The 14550-nt window shown below is 41.4% G+C and overlaps 2 protein-coding genes across 2 annotated transcripts; both read right to left on the bottom strand.

Moving 5' to 3' along the window:
* Nucleotides 1–1145: 1145 nt before the first annotated feature.
* Nucleotides 1146–11753, bottom strand: LOC119476994 (histone deacetylase 2-like). The gene is made up of 7 exons (XM_037750739.1): nucleotides 11602–11753; nucleotides 11370–11510; nucleotides 10431–10539; nucleotides 4634–4764; nucleotides 3981–4136; nucleotides 3832–3889; nucleotides 1146–1550 (listed from the first exon to the last, which is right to left on the bottom strand). The coding sequence occupies exons 1-7, from the start codon at nucleotides 11705–11707 to the stop codon at nucleotides 1517–1519; spliced, it is 735 nt and encodes a 244-aa protein (XP_037606667.1). The 5' UTR covers nucleotides 11708–11753; the 3' UTR covers nucleotides 1146–1516.
* On the bottom strand, nucleotides 6346–8457 carry LOC119476991 (putative leucine-rich repeat-containing protein DDB_G0290503). Its single transcript, XM_037750734.1, has 2 exons — nucleotides 7445–8457; nucleotides 6346–7348 (listed from the first exon to the last, which is right to left on the bottom strand). The coding sequence occupies exons 1-2, from the start codon at nucleotides 8306–8308 to the stop codon at nucleotides 7217–7219; spliced, it is 996 nt and encodes a 331-aa protein (XP_037606662.1). The 5' UTR covers nucleotides 8309–8457; the 3' UTR covers nucleotides 6346–7216.
* Nucleotides 11754–14550: the final 2797 nt, after the last annotated feature.

Below are 14550 nucleotides of genomic sequence, written 5' to 3'. Positions count from 1 at the left end.
GGTACAGTGTTCTTTTCTTTGTATGCTTCATTTTTGCGTCTGTGAACATAGAGCAGATGTGACTTGCCAAAAAGCTAAAGTTTTGTCTCATCTGTCCAAAGGACATTCTCCCAGAAGCTTTGTGGCTTGTCAATATGCATTTTGGAAAATTCCAGTCTCGCTTTTTTATGATTTGCGTCCTCCTCGGTTGTCTTCCATTAAGTCCACTTTGGCTCAACAATCTGACACTGATGTACCTTGACCTTGGAGTTCACCTCTAATCTCTTTGGAAGTTGTTCTGGGCTCTTTGGTTACCATTCGTATTATCCGTCTCTTCGATTTGTCATCAATTTTCCTCTTGCGGCCACGTCCAGGGAGGTAGGCTACAGTCCCATGGACCTTAAACTTCTGAATAATATGTGCAGCTGTAGTCACAGGAACATCAAGCTGCTTGGAGATGGTCTTATAGCCTTTACCTTTAACATGAAGGTCTATAATGTTCTTTCTAATCTCCTGAGACAACTCTCTCCTTAGCTTTCTGTGGTCCATGTTCAGTGTGGTACACACCATGATACCAAACAGCACAGTGACTACTTTTCACCCTTTAAATAGGCAGACTGACTGATTACAAGTTTGAAGATACCTGTGATGCTATTTACAGGACACACCTTAGTTTAATATGTCCCTATGGTCACATTATTTTACATCTTTTCTAGGGGTACCATCATTTTTGTCTAGGCCAGTTTCATTAGTTTGTTTTTTAAAATGATTCTGTTGAACCATAATTCAAAAACAATAGCTGATTTTCATTAGTTCATTTTCAGTGAATTTTTATTATTACTTTTGTCAGTTTCAAGTTATTTCAGTGACCATTGTGGGTTTTTCTTTCTTTAACGGAAGGGTACCAACAATTTTGCCTACGTGTATATCTTCTTCCTCCTCAAAACGCCCGATCCACAGCAGACATAATTTACATTTATATCTAATATTTCTTACTATATATTTATTAATTTTGGTGTTGGCCAGCCTCTCAGGTAGATGCAGATGCAGATGTTGGCATACTGTATAATGTGTAAATGTTTGAAAACCTGATAAAAACATTTGAATAATAATCATTACACAAACCTCTGAGCTAGCACCATATTTCAAGTAATACACATTTCAGCGAAACAGTATAAACGTTTTATTGACGAATACAAAATATTGAAATTTAAACATGAACTCTTTCTAGGTTCATCTACAGGTTCACCCACAGTTTCCTACACACAAGTTAAGTCAAGGTTTCCTTCAGAAGATAAAGCACATTGGAATAACACGGTTCAGGGTATCAAAGGACATAATTAGCATGTTGGATTCAAGGAATCCACTGATACGCTGCACAAGGAGGGACGATTCACAAGAGATTTACAAGTAGAAAATAGAGTCATAATAAATATAATGCTTCCGACAGTGATTCAGTGAAGAGTTGGATCCTTGGGGGGGGGGGGACAGCACCGTTGAGTTTTGTGTGTGTTTGTGGAAGTAGAAGAAGAAGAATTCAGGCACTGCTGGTCTGCTCAGTCTTCACACTGCTGAAGGAAAATGAGAGTTGGAGATTTATTCTAAATATTACGGGGGAAAAGGTGCGCTGCAATATGTAGAATAAGTAAAAACACAATTAGATTGGCCAAATTAAACATTTAAAAGGCAAATGAAACTTCACAGCATTCCTCATGAAGTGTGATTTTAATCATACACACGTGATTTCAGGAAGTCTAATGTCGCATTCTCACCAAGAGCCAAGCAAATTTTCGCCTCGCTTTACTCGCGCAAGTCGGACCACCGGCATCATTTGTGTCCATAATTACCAACAACTTTTCTTTCCACCATTTCCTCCATTGACCATGGAAGAAATAACCACTGTTGCTGCTTTGCTTGTGGAAGTCCCAGATATGTCAGACAACCAAACTCCGTTGTGTCTGGGTTCATAACATCACCCGGCGGAGAGCTGTATTCACATACAGTGCCATTGCACTGACTGTATCTAGCAAGCCACACGTCGCTACTGCGGTATGAACCCAAAATAAACAGATTGTGCTGTGATTTAATGTCAATAAACGGATCAAATGATGCCGAAATAACTACATAATGATGCAGATTTGTAAAAAGTCTGAATTGATGCTTTGTCAGGTCTGTCTGCAAGACGACAAGTAAACAACTTTCAAATTGCTTGTTTTCTGAATGGAGTTTGGATGGATCAGTGCCAGGCTATGCAGCTGCTCAATCAACACTCAACATAAAGTCATCTAGACATAAATACGGCAGCGACGCTGTTGTTTCTACCATAGAGAGTCTGTGGTTTATACACACACATTTATACACAGCGTTTGGTCCGGTCTCCGTACACATATGATGTACTCTCGTAGCTCTGGGGTGACCACAGACACATACAAGATTTATTTCCTCCTTTTCTGATTTAACAACATCAGGACGTCAGTGACGACAGGAGGAGAATCTCAACGCTGATAAGCTTTCGCGACACAGCGTCACACGAATGGAATATGCAAATTCCGTGTGTTCGCATTGTGTCATTCGCACCATTCGCGTTGCCCGGTGCGAATTCGCGTCTATTTGCGTCTTTGCATTGACTTTGTATGTAATCGCGGGATCACACTTTATTACAAACCAATCCAGAGCTGTACAGAACTGCATGCTAAACAAGACAGACCTACAGTATACTGGATGTACATGCACACAAGAAACCAGGTTACTCTTAGATTAGATACTGTGCTAACCTGGTTACTGTAAAATCTGCGTTTACACACACCAGGTCAGATTTTCCAATACACCTTGTTTAGGAACTAGGGCTTACTTTCTTTAACTGCATTAAGATATTCTGCTTTCCTTATTTTAGTGTCTGTGTGTGTGTTTCAGAACATTTGGACTGATGCAATGAGGACATGGCTCTGTAGTGAGAGTGCATAGTTTGCACAGAGCACTGCTGTGGATACTAGCTTTGTGTGAGTTTTTATCAGACTTGAATACAAGGATGCACGCTACGTGTAATGATCTTTCCTCTCATCCTGCTGCACTGCTGTCACAGCGATACGTCTTTAACTGTTTTTGTCATGCACACGTAAAAAGCAGGGCTGTCAATCGATTAAAATATTTAACCACGATTAATCGCATGATTGTCCATAGTTAATCGTGATGAACCACAAATTAATCACACATTTTATTTATCTGTTCAAAATGTACCTTAAAGGGAGATTTGTCAAGTATTTAATACTCTTATCAACATGGGAGTGGACAAATATGCTGCTTTATGCAAATGTATGTATATATTTATTATTGTAAATCAATTAACAACACAAAACAATGACAGATATTGTCCAGAAACCCTCAAAGGTACTGCATTTAGCATAAAAAAACTTAAGCCGCAACTTAAAAATCCCAAGTTGAGTTAATGCATCAAAGAAATTAGCGGCGTTAAAATGAATTTGCGTTAACACGTTCGCATTAACTTTGACAGCCCTGGTGAAAAGCTGATCAAAAAACTTGTAAAGGGCAAATTGAAAATATGCGTTCAAAGAAAAATGCAGTATCAGCATTAAGGTTTCTCTAATCCTCTTCCCTGGTTACAGAAAGCATTAGTGCAGAAAGCCGACAGTAACTGGGTTACTTTAGTGCACGTGAAAGCACTGCCAGACAGGTGTAAACACAGAACTTAACTGAATTTAAAACAGCATTCAGTCGCTCTGAACTGGACGTGAAGAGGTAGTGAGTAAATACAGAATAGCAAAAGAAAGATGTTTTGTGGAAGTGTGTGTGAAGACGTTGTTGGACAAATACTGGTAGAGAGGCTCCTCTTACCTTTTAGACTCAGTCTTCTCAGCGCCGATGTCCTTTGTTTTCTCTTCCTCTTTTATCTCTGCGATAGGAAGGAGAACAAAAGAATCATGTATAAAAACAACATCAGTCATTTCACCACTGTGGAAGCATTCACACTTGAGAATACCCACCGGTCTTCTTCTCCTCTCCTTCCTTCTTGTCTTCGTCCACTCGGGGCCTTTTTGCACCCTTCTTGTGATTGGCCACGTTCTTCCTGCCTCCCTCCCCCTCGTCCTCAGAGTCGGAGAACTCTTCATCACAGGCTATCCTCTTGTCCGTGGCACGAACTGCAAGAACACAACACACTCTGATGAATGATGCTACAACAAAATTAAAAAGTCTAATTTAATACAGTGGATTACTTTATTCAAATTGGAAGATTTAGTTTGAGTTTTTATAAATTGTTTTAGGGTGATGACATCTGGGAGGGGCTCAGCTTTTCTTAGATACTAGTAGGGAAAGCTTCAGACCATAAACTCATGTTTACAATGTTTACTGAGGTAATAAATCAAGTGAGAAGTAGGATCATTTTCTCATAGACTTCTATACAATCAGATGCTAACAGGAATATAGTTTCTTTATAGATCATTCACTAACAGTAAATGCTACCACATTATGAAATCAAGGAAGTCATCTATTTCAAGAGTCAGCAATAACCAGTATTTGTCACAAACACATTATTGTGACAAAGTTGAGCATAACGAGGAATAAACATGGGTATATCAACTCATCCTAACTGTGTGTAAGAGAAGGGATATGGAATGAAAATGAACAGCAGTCTTACTGGACAAGCGTTTGTCAGGATCCTCCGTGTCCTCGTCCACGGTGTCGTCCGGGATTGCGTCCTCCGGGATGGCCTGCATCTGCACTCCAGGAGCATGAGGCAGCATCCGCAGGTTCTCAAACAGTCGCTGCCTGAACACATCACATACACAAAGCCGATACACTCAGGTGAGTCTGGAGCCATTTAAATAACTAGCATGAAATCAATTGTTAAATAGACACAGGAATATTTGTTAGAAAATTAGGTTTATTCTTTATGTTTCATTCATGTCCGTTTCATTTAAAGGGCGGGTCCATTATGATGAGTTTCATATATCATGTAGCTTCCCAGAGGTGTTCCTTATGTATTCAAATGGGAGCATTCAAATCTTTGTCAAAGTATGTATGTCTGAGCGTCAAAATGCTATTTTCTATATGTCTGTGGAGCAATACAGTATATATTTGTGGTGCAACGGTTCAACAAGCCCAAGGTTCAGTTTGTATCGCGGTTTTTGGGTGATGGTTTCAGTTCAGTTTGTTTGGCACATTAGGGAGAAGAAAAACATAACCATTTTCTATGTGTTTGAACTCCAAAATATATACATAGATTGATTGATAGTAACAAATTATATTTCTATATTATATGAAGCCATATCACTGATTTTATACATGAAATAAAGCAGGGTACTTAATGGTCAAATGGGCCTATGTTCAGATAAATGCCTCCTATATGTCTCTGGAACCTCATCAAATAATTAATAACGGTTCAACAAGCCCACGATTCGGTTTGCACGTCATTATTGTAATTTTCTTTTTTACGGTTCAGTTTTGTATCCCTTATCCATAGTCAGTGTATTACGTACAGTAACTTAGATGGTGGTCGGCGCGCTCCCAGTTTGGAGAAGCAGACCTGGAGTACCGACACGGAAGCTAAGCTGCTGATGTGGACTCCACGTTAGATCAGATCCAAAAGTAACACAATAACACAAACAAGTTACAGCTGCAAGTGGCAGTTCGCCAAGAGCCTTTTTCGCTCAAGGTACTCTTGTGGACATAGCTCGCAAGTTTCGAGATGATGGGCCAAATGGTTGTTGACTTATTATCTTCGAAATGCAATAAGATATCAACAAGCTTTATGCAACTTTTGATGAGCTCGGTCCAATAATGAGCCACAGAAAATTTGGTAGCAATCGTCAATAAAGTAAATTGAGCTCACTGCCCCTTTAATTTGTCCCTTTAATCAAGTTTAGAGATAGTTTAGTACTGACAATCCACCAGGTTGGATGTGTCACTTGGTTCTGTTTACACCGGTCTGTTAGTTGCTATCTTATTTCAGACTACCGCGCGCGTGTCCATGTGCGCGTGCATCCTAATTAGAAGTTAATAATGCTCATATTAAAAATAATCATGAGCCCCTCAGTCATAAAGGTTAAATGGTTTTTACTGCAAAACATCATTGTTTATTACAGAACCGGCGCCTAAAATACCATTTGGAACATCTTTTATTACGTGACATTGATCATTTTATTGATCGGCTTCAGCGTTGTTTAAATCACAACTTAAACGGATACCAGTACTTCTACTTTATAGCCACCATAATGTCATACAGTTGTATTTATATTGTACACATTTATTCAGAGAGACAGACATATCAAAATTGTATTTGACTGTTTATTATTTATTTATTTTATTAATCATTTATTTGTATATATATATACATATATATATAATCATTATATAATCATTATATAATCATTATATAATCATCATTCATCACTGATGATGTGTCCAAGCTACACCATCTACTACATGCAGATGGTGTTTCTTCAAACTACTGTATATATGCACATATATACAGTGTCCAAATATTGTGGGAGGAAACCTGAGCACCAGGAGAAAACCCACGCAGACACAGGCAGACTATACAAAGTCCACACAGCCCGACAGCTGTTGGTGTCTGTATGAGGCTACAGTGCTAATCACTTAGTCACTATGTCGCCCCTAATGTCAAAGGGATAGTTTGGGTGTTTTGAAGTGGGGGTGTACGAGGTCCTCCATCCACTGTAAGTATCACAACTACTATGGATAAGTACCTAATACAAGTAAAAGTACCCCACTTCAAAACACCCAAACTATCCCTTTGACAGGATGTGAGGGTGGAGACCTAGAGGGTGATGGGGTGATGGGGGGGAAGAGAGAGGAAGGGTTAGTAAATGGTAAATGGACTTGCATTTCTACAGCACTTCTCTAGTCTTCCGACCATTCAAAGTGCTTTACACTACATGTCAGCATTCACCCGTTCACACACACATTCACACACTGATGGCAGAGGCTGGCCATACAAGGTGCCCACTTGGCCCATCAGGATGTAAACACTCATTCACACACCGATGGCTCAGCCTTCGGGAGCAATTTGGGGTTGAGTGTCTTGCTCAAGGACACATCGACATGTGACCCGGAGCAAAGGGATCGAAACCACCGACCTTCAGATTGGTGGACGACCTGCTCCACCTACCTCTGAGCCACAGTCGCCCCTGAGGTACATGAGGAGGGAGGTGGGGGTGGAGGAAGGAAGGAGATGTAGAGGGGGGGGAGGAAGAGGGAGCTATTGTTGTCCAACCCAAGCTGCACAGCCAGCAGCCTCCTCTACCTGACTGTCACAGGCTGCAGAAGCTGAACAGCCAGCAGCCTCCTCTACCTGACTGTCACAGGCTGCAGAAGCTGAACAGCCAGCAGCCTCCTCTACCTGACTGTCACAGGCTGCAGAAGCTGAACAGCCAGCAGCCTCCTCTACCTGACTGTCACAGGCTGCAGAAGCTGAACAGCCAGCAGCCTCCTCTTCTACCTGATTGGCACAGTCACTCTTTCTCTTTCTCTTTCGTAAAATCCAGCGAAAAAAGCCCTTTTCCTTCTTCTCCGGCTCCTTCTTTTTCTCCGCCTCATCCCGCTGCGCTCTCTGTTCCACCTCAGCTTCCTGCTCCTCCTCTTTCTTCAACTTCTCACGCATTTTGCTTTTCAACTCCTGTAACCATTTCCCTCGATCCTCCGTCCTACTGAAAGAAAAGAATCCTCTCATCTTCTTCTTCATGTCCAGACAGATATCCTCCAGAAGCGTCGTCTCATCGTCCATCCGTTTGACTGCGTTTATCCAGCTCTGGTCACTCTCCGCCAGGTCCTCGTTGAACTTGTCCTGAAGTTTCTCCTTGTCGCCCGAAATCCGTTTGATCGTGGTCATGTAGAAGTCGTCTTTCTCATCCTGGACCTTATAGAAATAGATTTTCTGTTCCCTGTATTTGCCCTCCCAGGTTTCTTCGCAGTCTCCAAGTTCATCTCGTTTGTCCAACAGCTTTTTTCTAGTCTCAGTGAGCCACTCAGAGAGACACACCGTCTGCTTGCTGAGATCTAGGATTTTGGAGTTCTTCTGGTCGAGCTGTGTCTCCAACTGGCTAATCTTCTCCTGGAGTTCAGCCTCCATTTTCTTGTCGTTCTCAGCGAGGTCCAACTTGTCCGTGAGGACCTTGTTGTCGTCCTCCAACTGATGTATTTTACTCTCCCAGCTCTGTTCTATCCCGGAAACGTTTTCTGAGAGCTCCTTAATAGCGTTGAATTTTGCCGCCCAGGCTTCTTCGCTCTTTAGGAGTTCATCTATTTCGGCCTTCAGGTTCGAAGAGCTTGGTAAGGTTAACGTTTGTCCCATGATGAAATGTAAATGATGCAGTCACCCTCGTCGATTGTTGATGTTCAACCGAATACCGGTCAGCTAACAATATCAGCAAGTGTGTGAGACTTAAATGAGTTGGTCTATCCATACGAATCGTACACCAAAGGATGAAAACTTCAAAGCCAACATAAATGGAAGGCTGATGACATCACACTGTGATGTCATGAGAATGTGATGACATCGCAATGTGATGACAATCCCACTGTGATGTCATGAGAATGTGATGACATCACACTGTGACGGCATGAGAATGGGATGACATCACAATGTGATGACATCCCACTGTGATGTCATGAGAATGTGATGACATCACACTGTGACGGCATAAGAATGGGATGACATCACAATGTGATGACAATCCCACTGTGATGTCATGAGAATGTGATGACATCACACTGTGACAGCATGAGAATGTGATGACATGCCTTGAGAATTTTTTTATTAATTTGTTCCCTCGAGTTAGTAACTTGAGTTAGTAACCTCCGAGCTGGACACATTACATTGGTCTCTATGTGCAGCCGGCTGTGAAATGACTGGTCAGGGACCGTCTACAAAGTGCAACAGTGTAGTACCATCAACATTACTTCACACATCAATGATCTTCACACATCAATGATCTCCTCATAGCTGTACTACAACACTTAGTTTGGAAAAATATGCTTTTGCATAATTTTGGTGAATTTTGAATGGGAAAAAATATTCAATAACTTTGCTTTTAAAAAGTGTAGTTCCATCAAAGTTGATGGATCTACACTTTCTAAAAGTGAAGTTATTGAATATTTTTCCCATTAAAAATAAAAATTTGGTTATGAGTTATTGATCCAAGAAGTTTGAATCTGTCAATATCTTTCCAACTTTACCGAAGTACATCATCTAGGGGGGATCCGTACATCAGCAGAGAAAGCCGGACACGGTGGCCCGGTGCCCATCAATGACCAATCAGATATTAATGTTCACAACTGACTGTGATTGACAGGTCGTCTTCGCCAAAACCCTCCAACACACAAAACGCATCGTTTGCCCTCTAGAACGACACATAGAAGTGTTTTCTGATCTGACGTTTGCGACTTCCAAAAAACGCTGCAAATAACTGTTGAAGAATAAATCTGTTTGGTTTAGTTTAGGCACAAAAACTACTTAAGTTATAGCTTCACCTCCCGAACCCGCTTCACCTCCAAACTCAATAGGGTTCTGCCCCTTCTGGGCTTGAACCCTAACTAACCGATCGATGCAGTGATAGACCAGCAACTGAAGTGTTAAAATGGGTGAGCCAACGTTAGCTGTGCTAAGTTTGGAAATAACTGAAAGGGTTAGTTCCGATATTGAATACGTGTTCTGCGAGGTAAAATTACTGTTTTTGTGAATGGAGTTTGGTAGCTTCAGTTCCCTGTCAGAAAAGGCTGCAGTAAGGTAAAGTGGGGAAAATATTATAAATATAGCATACACTTTTCTTTAGGTGGGCCTTTTTTAGGGGTCTGCTGCTCCCGTCCACAGCTGCTTTACCTCGCCGTCAGACAGCCCTTTCCAACGGCAAACTGAAGCTGTTATATCATTCTCTTCAAAGTCACCAGATTCCATTGACAAAAACAGTAATTTTACCTCACAGAACACAGGAGTTGCTGGTCTACCGCTGCATCGATCAGACAGTTTGTTTGTGTTATTGTGACTCTCAGATCAAAACTAACGCGGCGTCCACAGCAGTACGTTGCTTCGCTTCCGTGCCGGTACTCCTGTCTGTCACTAATTTTACTTCGCAGAACACGTATACAGTGCAGTATACATACAACTCCACTTATAAAATATCGGAACTAACCCTTTCAGTCATTTCCAGACTTAGCACAGCTAACGTTGACTCAGCTAGTGCTAGCGTTCACATTATTCATAACCTTATTGATTAGCTTCGATTAGCTTACTTTGGTAACTTGTGTCTTTTTGAAAAAATACAAAAAGCATAACAGGTCCTCTTTGAACTCAATAAAAAGAACAACTATTTAAGATTATAACCTTAATGTTTACATAGTCATCAGTAATAATTAATAATCATTCCTACTGCAGCTTTGTTAAGAAACAGTGCTATGAATAAAAGGACGGTACATACTTGATCTTGTCCATGTACTCCTGTGTGTTCTGGTTGGTCATGTTGGAGGGGCTGATGTGCAGCTTGAAGTCAGGCCCAAAGTACTCAAAGTAGTCATTGTATGGCAGTTCTGCGATAGAAACATCAATGAGAACAGTAAGCAAACCGAGCCAAGACGAACAGCTGAGATGAGATTTATACGCTGCAGATAAAAACACAGTGTCAAATTATCAGTCGTTTGGGATGAAAAAGCAGCGATAACACGGCTGTTAATATGATTTACTGAGGCGTTAGAACCCGTGCTGATCCTCACTGAGTGGAGGATGGATTGAAATGAGCGGGGAGTTCACTTAATGTCCCGAAATTCCATTAAGAGAACTGCTGGCCCATTGGACAGGCTGTGATTACATCCCCTGTCTTTATGTTACACCCACACACACACACACTCAGTGGAGGAGACAGTCTGCTGAGTCAGGTAGCTATCAGGCTGTTCCTTCACGGAGGTGAAGCCATATAACATCCGCTCACCACTGACCCCCAGATCCCCCCCCCCCCACATCCCAACACCACAGTATAAAGAGGGAGCCAAGTCAAGCAAGAGAGGTGCTGCAGACATTTTAACTTTTCCAGTGTTTCAATTCTGAGCTGAAGCTCATTTTCACGCCTCTCTTTGTTAAAAGAGAACTCATTTCATTACACAAAAGAGTCAATTATATATCTTGCATCAGATCTACACACGCCCTGTGCTTCTCTTAATAGAATTAACTTGTGGTTGATTGAATATGAAACATTAATAATCATTTTTAGAACTTTTCAGTGATTTCAAGACAGCTTTTAGAGGCTGAGACCTGCTGACCTGCTCTGCCGCTATTGTCTATTGCTTAACACAGCACAGACAAAAGTGCTACTTTCAGCATCCTTCACATTCACTCATATTTAGAGATGGAATCTGTGACAAACCGTCGGGGATGTCTGTGTCCAGAGCTACAGCGGTCTCGTAGGTCCAGCAGCGAGCCACGTTGCGGATGGTGTATCCTCCTCCGCCCAGCATGAGCATCGGGAGGTTGAAGGACTTGATGTACTCCACACACTTGGCATGGCCTGGTGGAAAATAAAGAGGCACAATGTAACACTTCCAGCATGGTTTCTGACTTCCATTCATTTTTAATTTACGTGCTTTGTGTATGTGTACCGCGTATGGTGAGGTTAAAGCAGCCGAGGCGGTCTCCTGAGAGAGAGTCTGCACCGCACTGAAGAACCACAGCACTGGGCTGGTACATCTCCATCACCTTGGCCATCACCTGCAGGGCCACAGGAAGAGAGTCAACCACCTGACATCCCGCTGTACTTACTATGGCAGGTGTGACACGGAGATAATTGTATCCATCGTGAAAATAAAGACATTGTTTAGAGCAACTTTAACATAGTGTGAGGTATAGACACTGGAATAATGTGCAATAAAAGTCATAGTCAAGTTTACTTGAAGTAAATAAAGAACTCAGTGTAATGTGACGACATTTTAACAAAAGCGTACTGCAATCAGCACCAGCCTCTTACTACAGTATACGCATCTCATCGTCAGGGCAACCATGACTCATCCGCATGATGAGTAATACATAAAGACTGATGATTAAAACTGAGCATATGCCTAATAGGTACCTACCATACACAGCAGACAGAACTTGGAATTGTCAAATGAAAATAATAAGTCATTGAAAGTGCATAGTGATCGGATTACAAACTCAGTACATCCATAACTCTCTGCGTACATAGCCAGAGATCTGAATGTTAATACCCAAGTAATGTAAACCAAGGCCTCCAAATCAATATGTTTCAGTCTGGTAATGGACCTTAGCTGATGTTTTATCTTAGAATGTTGTTAATAGATCTGATTTTGGACAGAATAAGACAGCACGGCTAATACTACCAATACTACTGATGAGAGGCAGTGTGAGACTCAGTGTGAGGGACCCAATGGCCTTGACAATTTCACTTCACTACTACTGCAAAACAAAGACTTTCTGAAACTCAAGAGTATGATGAAGCAGGTAAAAGGCTTGAAAACAATAGTGCCTTTCTGACCTTTATTAAAGCTGCAGTAGGCAGTATATTTTTGGCATCATTGGGCAAAAATTCTATGATAACCTTTCAGCATATTGTAATTCAAGTGTTCTGAGAGAAAACTAGACGTCTGCACCTCCTCATGGCTCTGTTTTCAGGCTTTAAATAATCTAGCCTGTGACGGGTCAATCACAGGTCATTTAATTGAGAGAGCGTTCCTATTGGCTGTGCTCCGGTCATGTGACCGGAACTTGGCGTCCCTTCACCAGATTTCACAACGGCGGCGACGTCACAAACTTTCCCATTTTACAAAACATTTGAGGAGAGAAATAGGCATTACAGTAACAGAAAATTTATTCATATTTGATCAGCGCTGCCCAGTTTGACCGTTTGGTCAGAGTTCAGAGTGATTGACAGCCGGCTCTCATAGACAGCAGCTGGACAGCGGACCTCAGATCAGCTCTTACTGCTTGTTTTCCTCCAGTATGTGAAATCTTGCAGATGCCATTGGGAGCACCGGAGGATACCGGAAGACACCGGAGGACACAGAGGAACAGGATTTTTGATCTGTTTCAAGTACTACTGTCACGAAATAGTGACCGTTTTATAAAAATAACTTTTTTAAATCATATTTGCTCCAGTCCCGCCTACTTCAGCTTTAAGCTAAATCTATTATTTAATTTAATTTTTTTCTCTATTTTATTTGATTATTTATTTATTTACTTTTTATTTTATTATTTATTTATTTTTTCGCTCTCTTTCAAGTGACCCAGACCAACATGGGGTGGGGGGGAGAGGGTCCTCTTTCTATGTTTTTATTTCATGTCACAGACACTCAGTTATGTTCTGCATTGGATATGATGACCTTTGCCATGTCTGCAAAAAAAAACAATAAAAAAGATTTAGGAAGAAAAAACAATGGTGCCTTTCTACTCAAGCTACCAGCAGTATATTTCAAATCTATGACCAAAACTGAAAGTGGTGATCTTGATCAGAAAGAGAAGGTGAGGAGGATTCACAGTCAGCACTGAAGGTTTCACATGAGCCCCATGAACAGCAGAGTGAAGCCAGCAGTTTGGCCTCAGATATCTCAGTCCCTGAACGCACCATGCATCATTTTATAGCTGGCAATGTTGATTCCAGCTATAAACATCCTCCTACCTCAGTCATGGCTGATGTTCGTTCCTCTGTGTCTTCCAGGCTGGCTACACAACAACCTCTGCATGTTGAAACAATGAATAAACATTAAAGCTAGTGGCTAAAATGAAACGTTGCCAGCTTGTTCACTAGTTGTTCATTAGTTAGCTCACCTGTCAGTCAGTCCTGCAGCGTTTCCCTCTGGTCCTCTCTCTCCTGCAGCTGTCCCTCACACAGGAGACGAACTCCGTTGAAAACTCGTGAAGTTAAACGTTTCTTTGATAGCTACTAAAGGAGCATTCCTGATAGAGGCTAATGTTCGGCTATTTGCAAATAATTAGGAGATACTGTTCAATTCGGCGTGCCTTAAACTTCACTCATGGAGTCGCCTGTTGTTCCCTGAGGCCTGTTTCCATCAAACCTCAGCGATAGTGCACGGCTGGAGAGTTATAACCGATAAACAGCATTTTTATTACATTTGAGTCGTCTTCGTTTGACTTTCTGTACGCCGAATTCACCAGAATGACGTATGCATATTGTAATTATCTTATATTGTGCTTTACAATATATTTACGCTTGTTGAAAAGCAGGGACCACCAGCTAACTTATCCACGCCCTCCACCTGTAGCCTACCTACCCACCGAGCTAGAGATGCTATCTGTTGGGTTAGAGCGCCCCCGTGTGGCTGCTCATCATCATTACACAGACCTGCTGAATCAAGTCTAGCTGGTTCAGTATAAGTTGGAAAAGATCAGATATAAACCACTCAGGGCTCGGTTAATACATTCAAACAAGTATGGCAACCATTCCTGGACTACTATAATGATGTCAACACTACAATAAATATAACTTAAAGGTCCCATATTATAAAAAAGTGAGATTTTCATGTTTTTTTTATTATAAAGCAGGCTTAAGTTCTATATAAATACTGTGAAAGTATTGA

The sequence above is a fragment of the Sebastes umbrosus genome, chromosome 18 (genome assembly GCF_015220745.1).
Source record: "Sebastes umbrosus isolate fSebUmb1 chromosome 18, fSebUmb1.pri, whole genome shotgun sequence".
Taxonomy (NCBI): Eukaryota; Metazoa; Chordata; class Actinopteri; order Perciformes; family Sebastidae; genus Sebastes; species Sebastes umbrosus.
This window is presented reverse-complemented; position numbering and strand designations above follow the sequence as displayed.

Coding starts and splice junctions, on each gene's coding strand:
- LOC119476991 (XM_037750734.1), bottom strand. CDS start 8,308: ATGGGACAAACGTTAACCTTACCAAGCTCTTCGAACCTGAAGGCCGAA. Junction 7,349..7,444: donor CCAATCAGGTAGAAGAGGAG/GCTGCTGGCTGT, acceptor CAGGTAGAGGAG/GCTGCTGGCTGTTCAGCTTC.
- LOC119476994 (XM_037750739.1), bottom strand. CDS start 11,707: ATGGCCAAGGTGATGGAGATGTACCAGCCCAGTGCTGTGGTTCTTCAG. Junction 10,540..11,369: donor GGACACAGACATCCCCGACG/GTTTGTCACAGA, acceptor TTTCTATCGCAG/AACTGCCATACAATGACTAC. Junction 4,137..4,633: donor TCCTGACAAACGCTTGTCCA/GTAAGACTGCTG, acceptor GTGTTCTTGCAG/TTCGTGCCACGGACAAGAGG.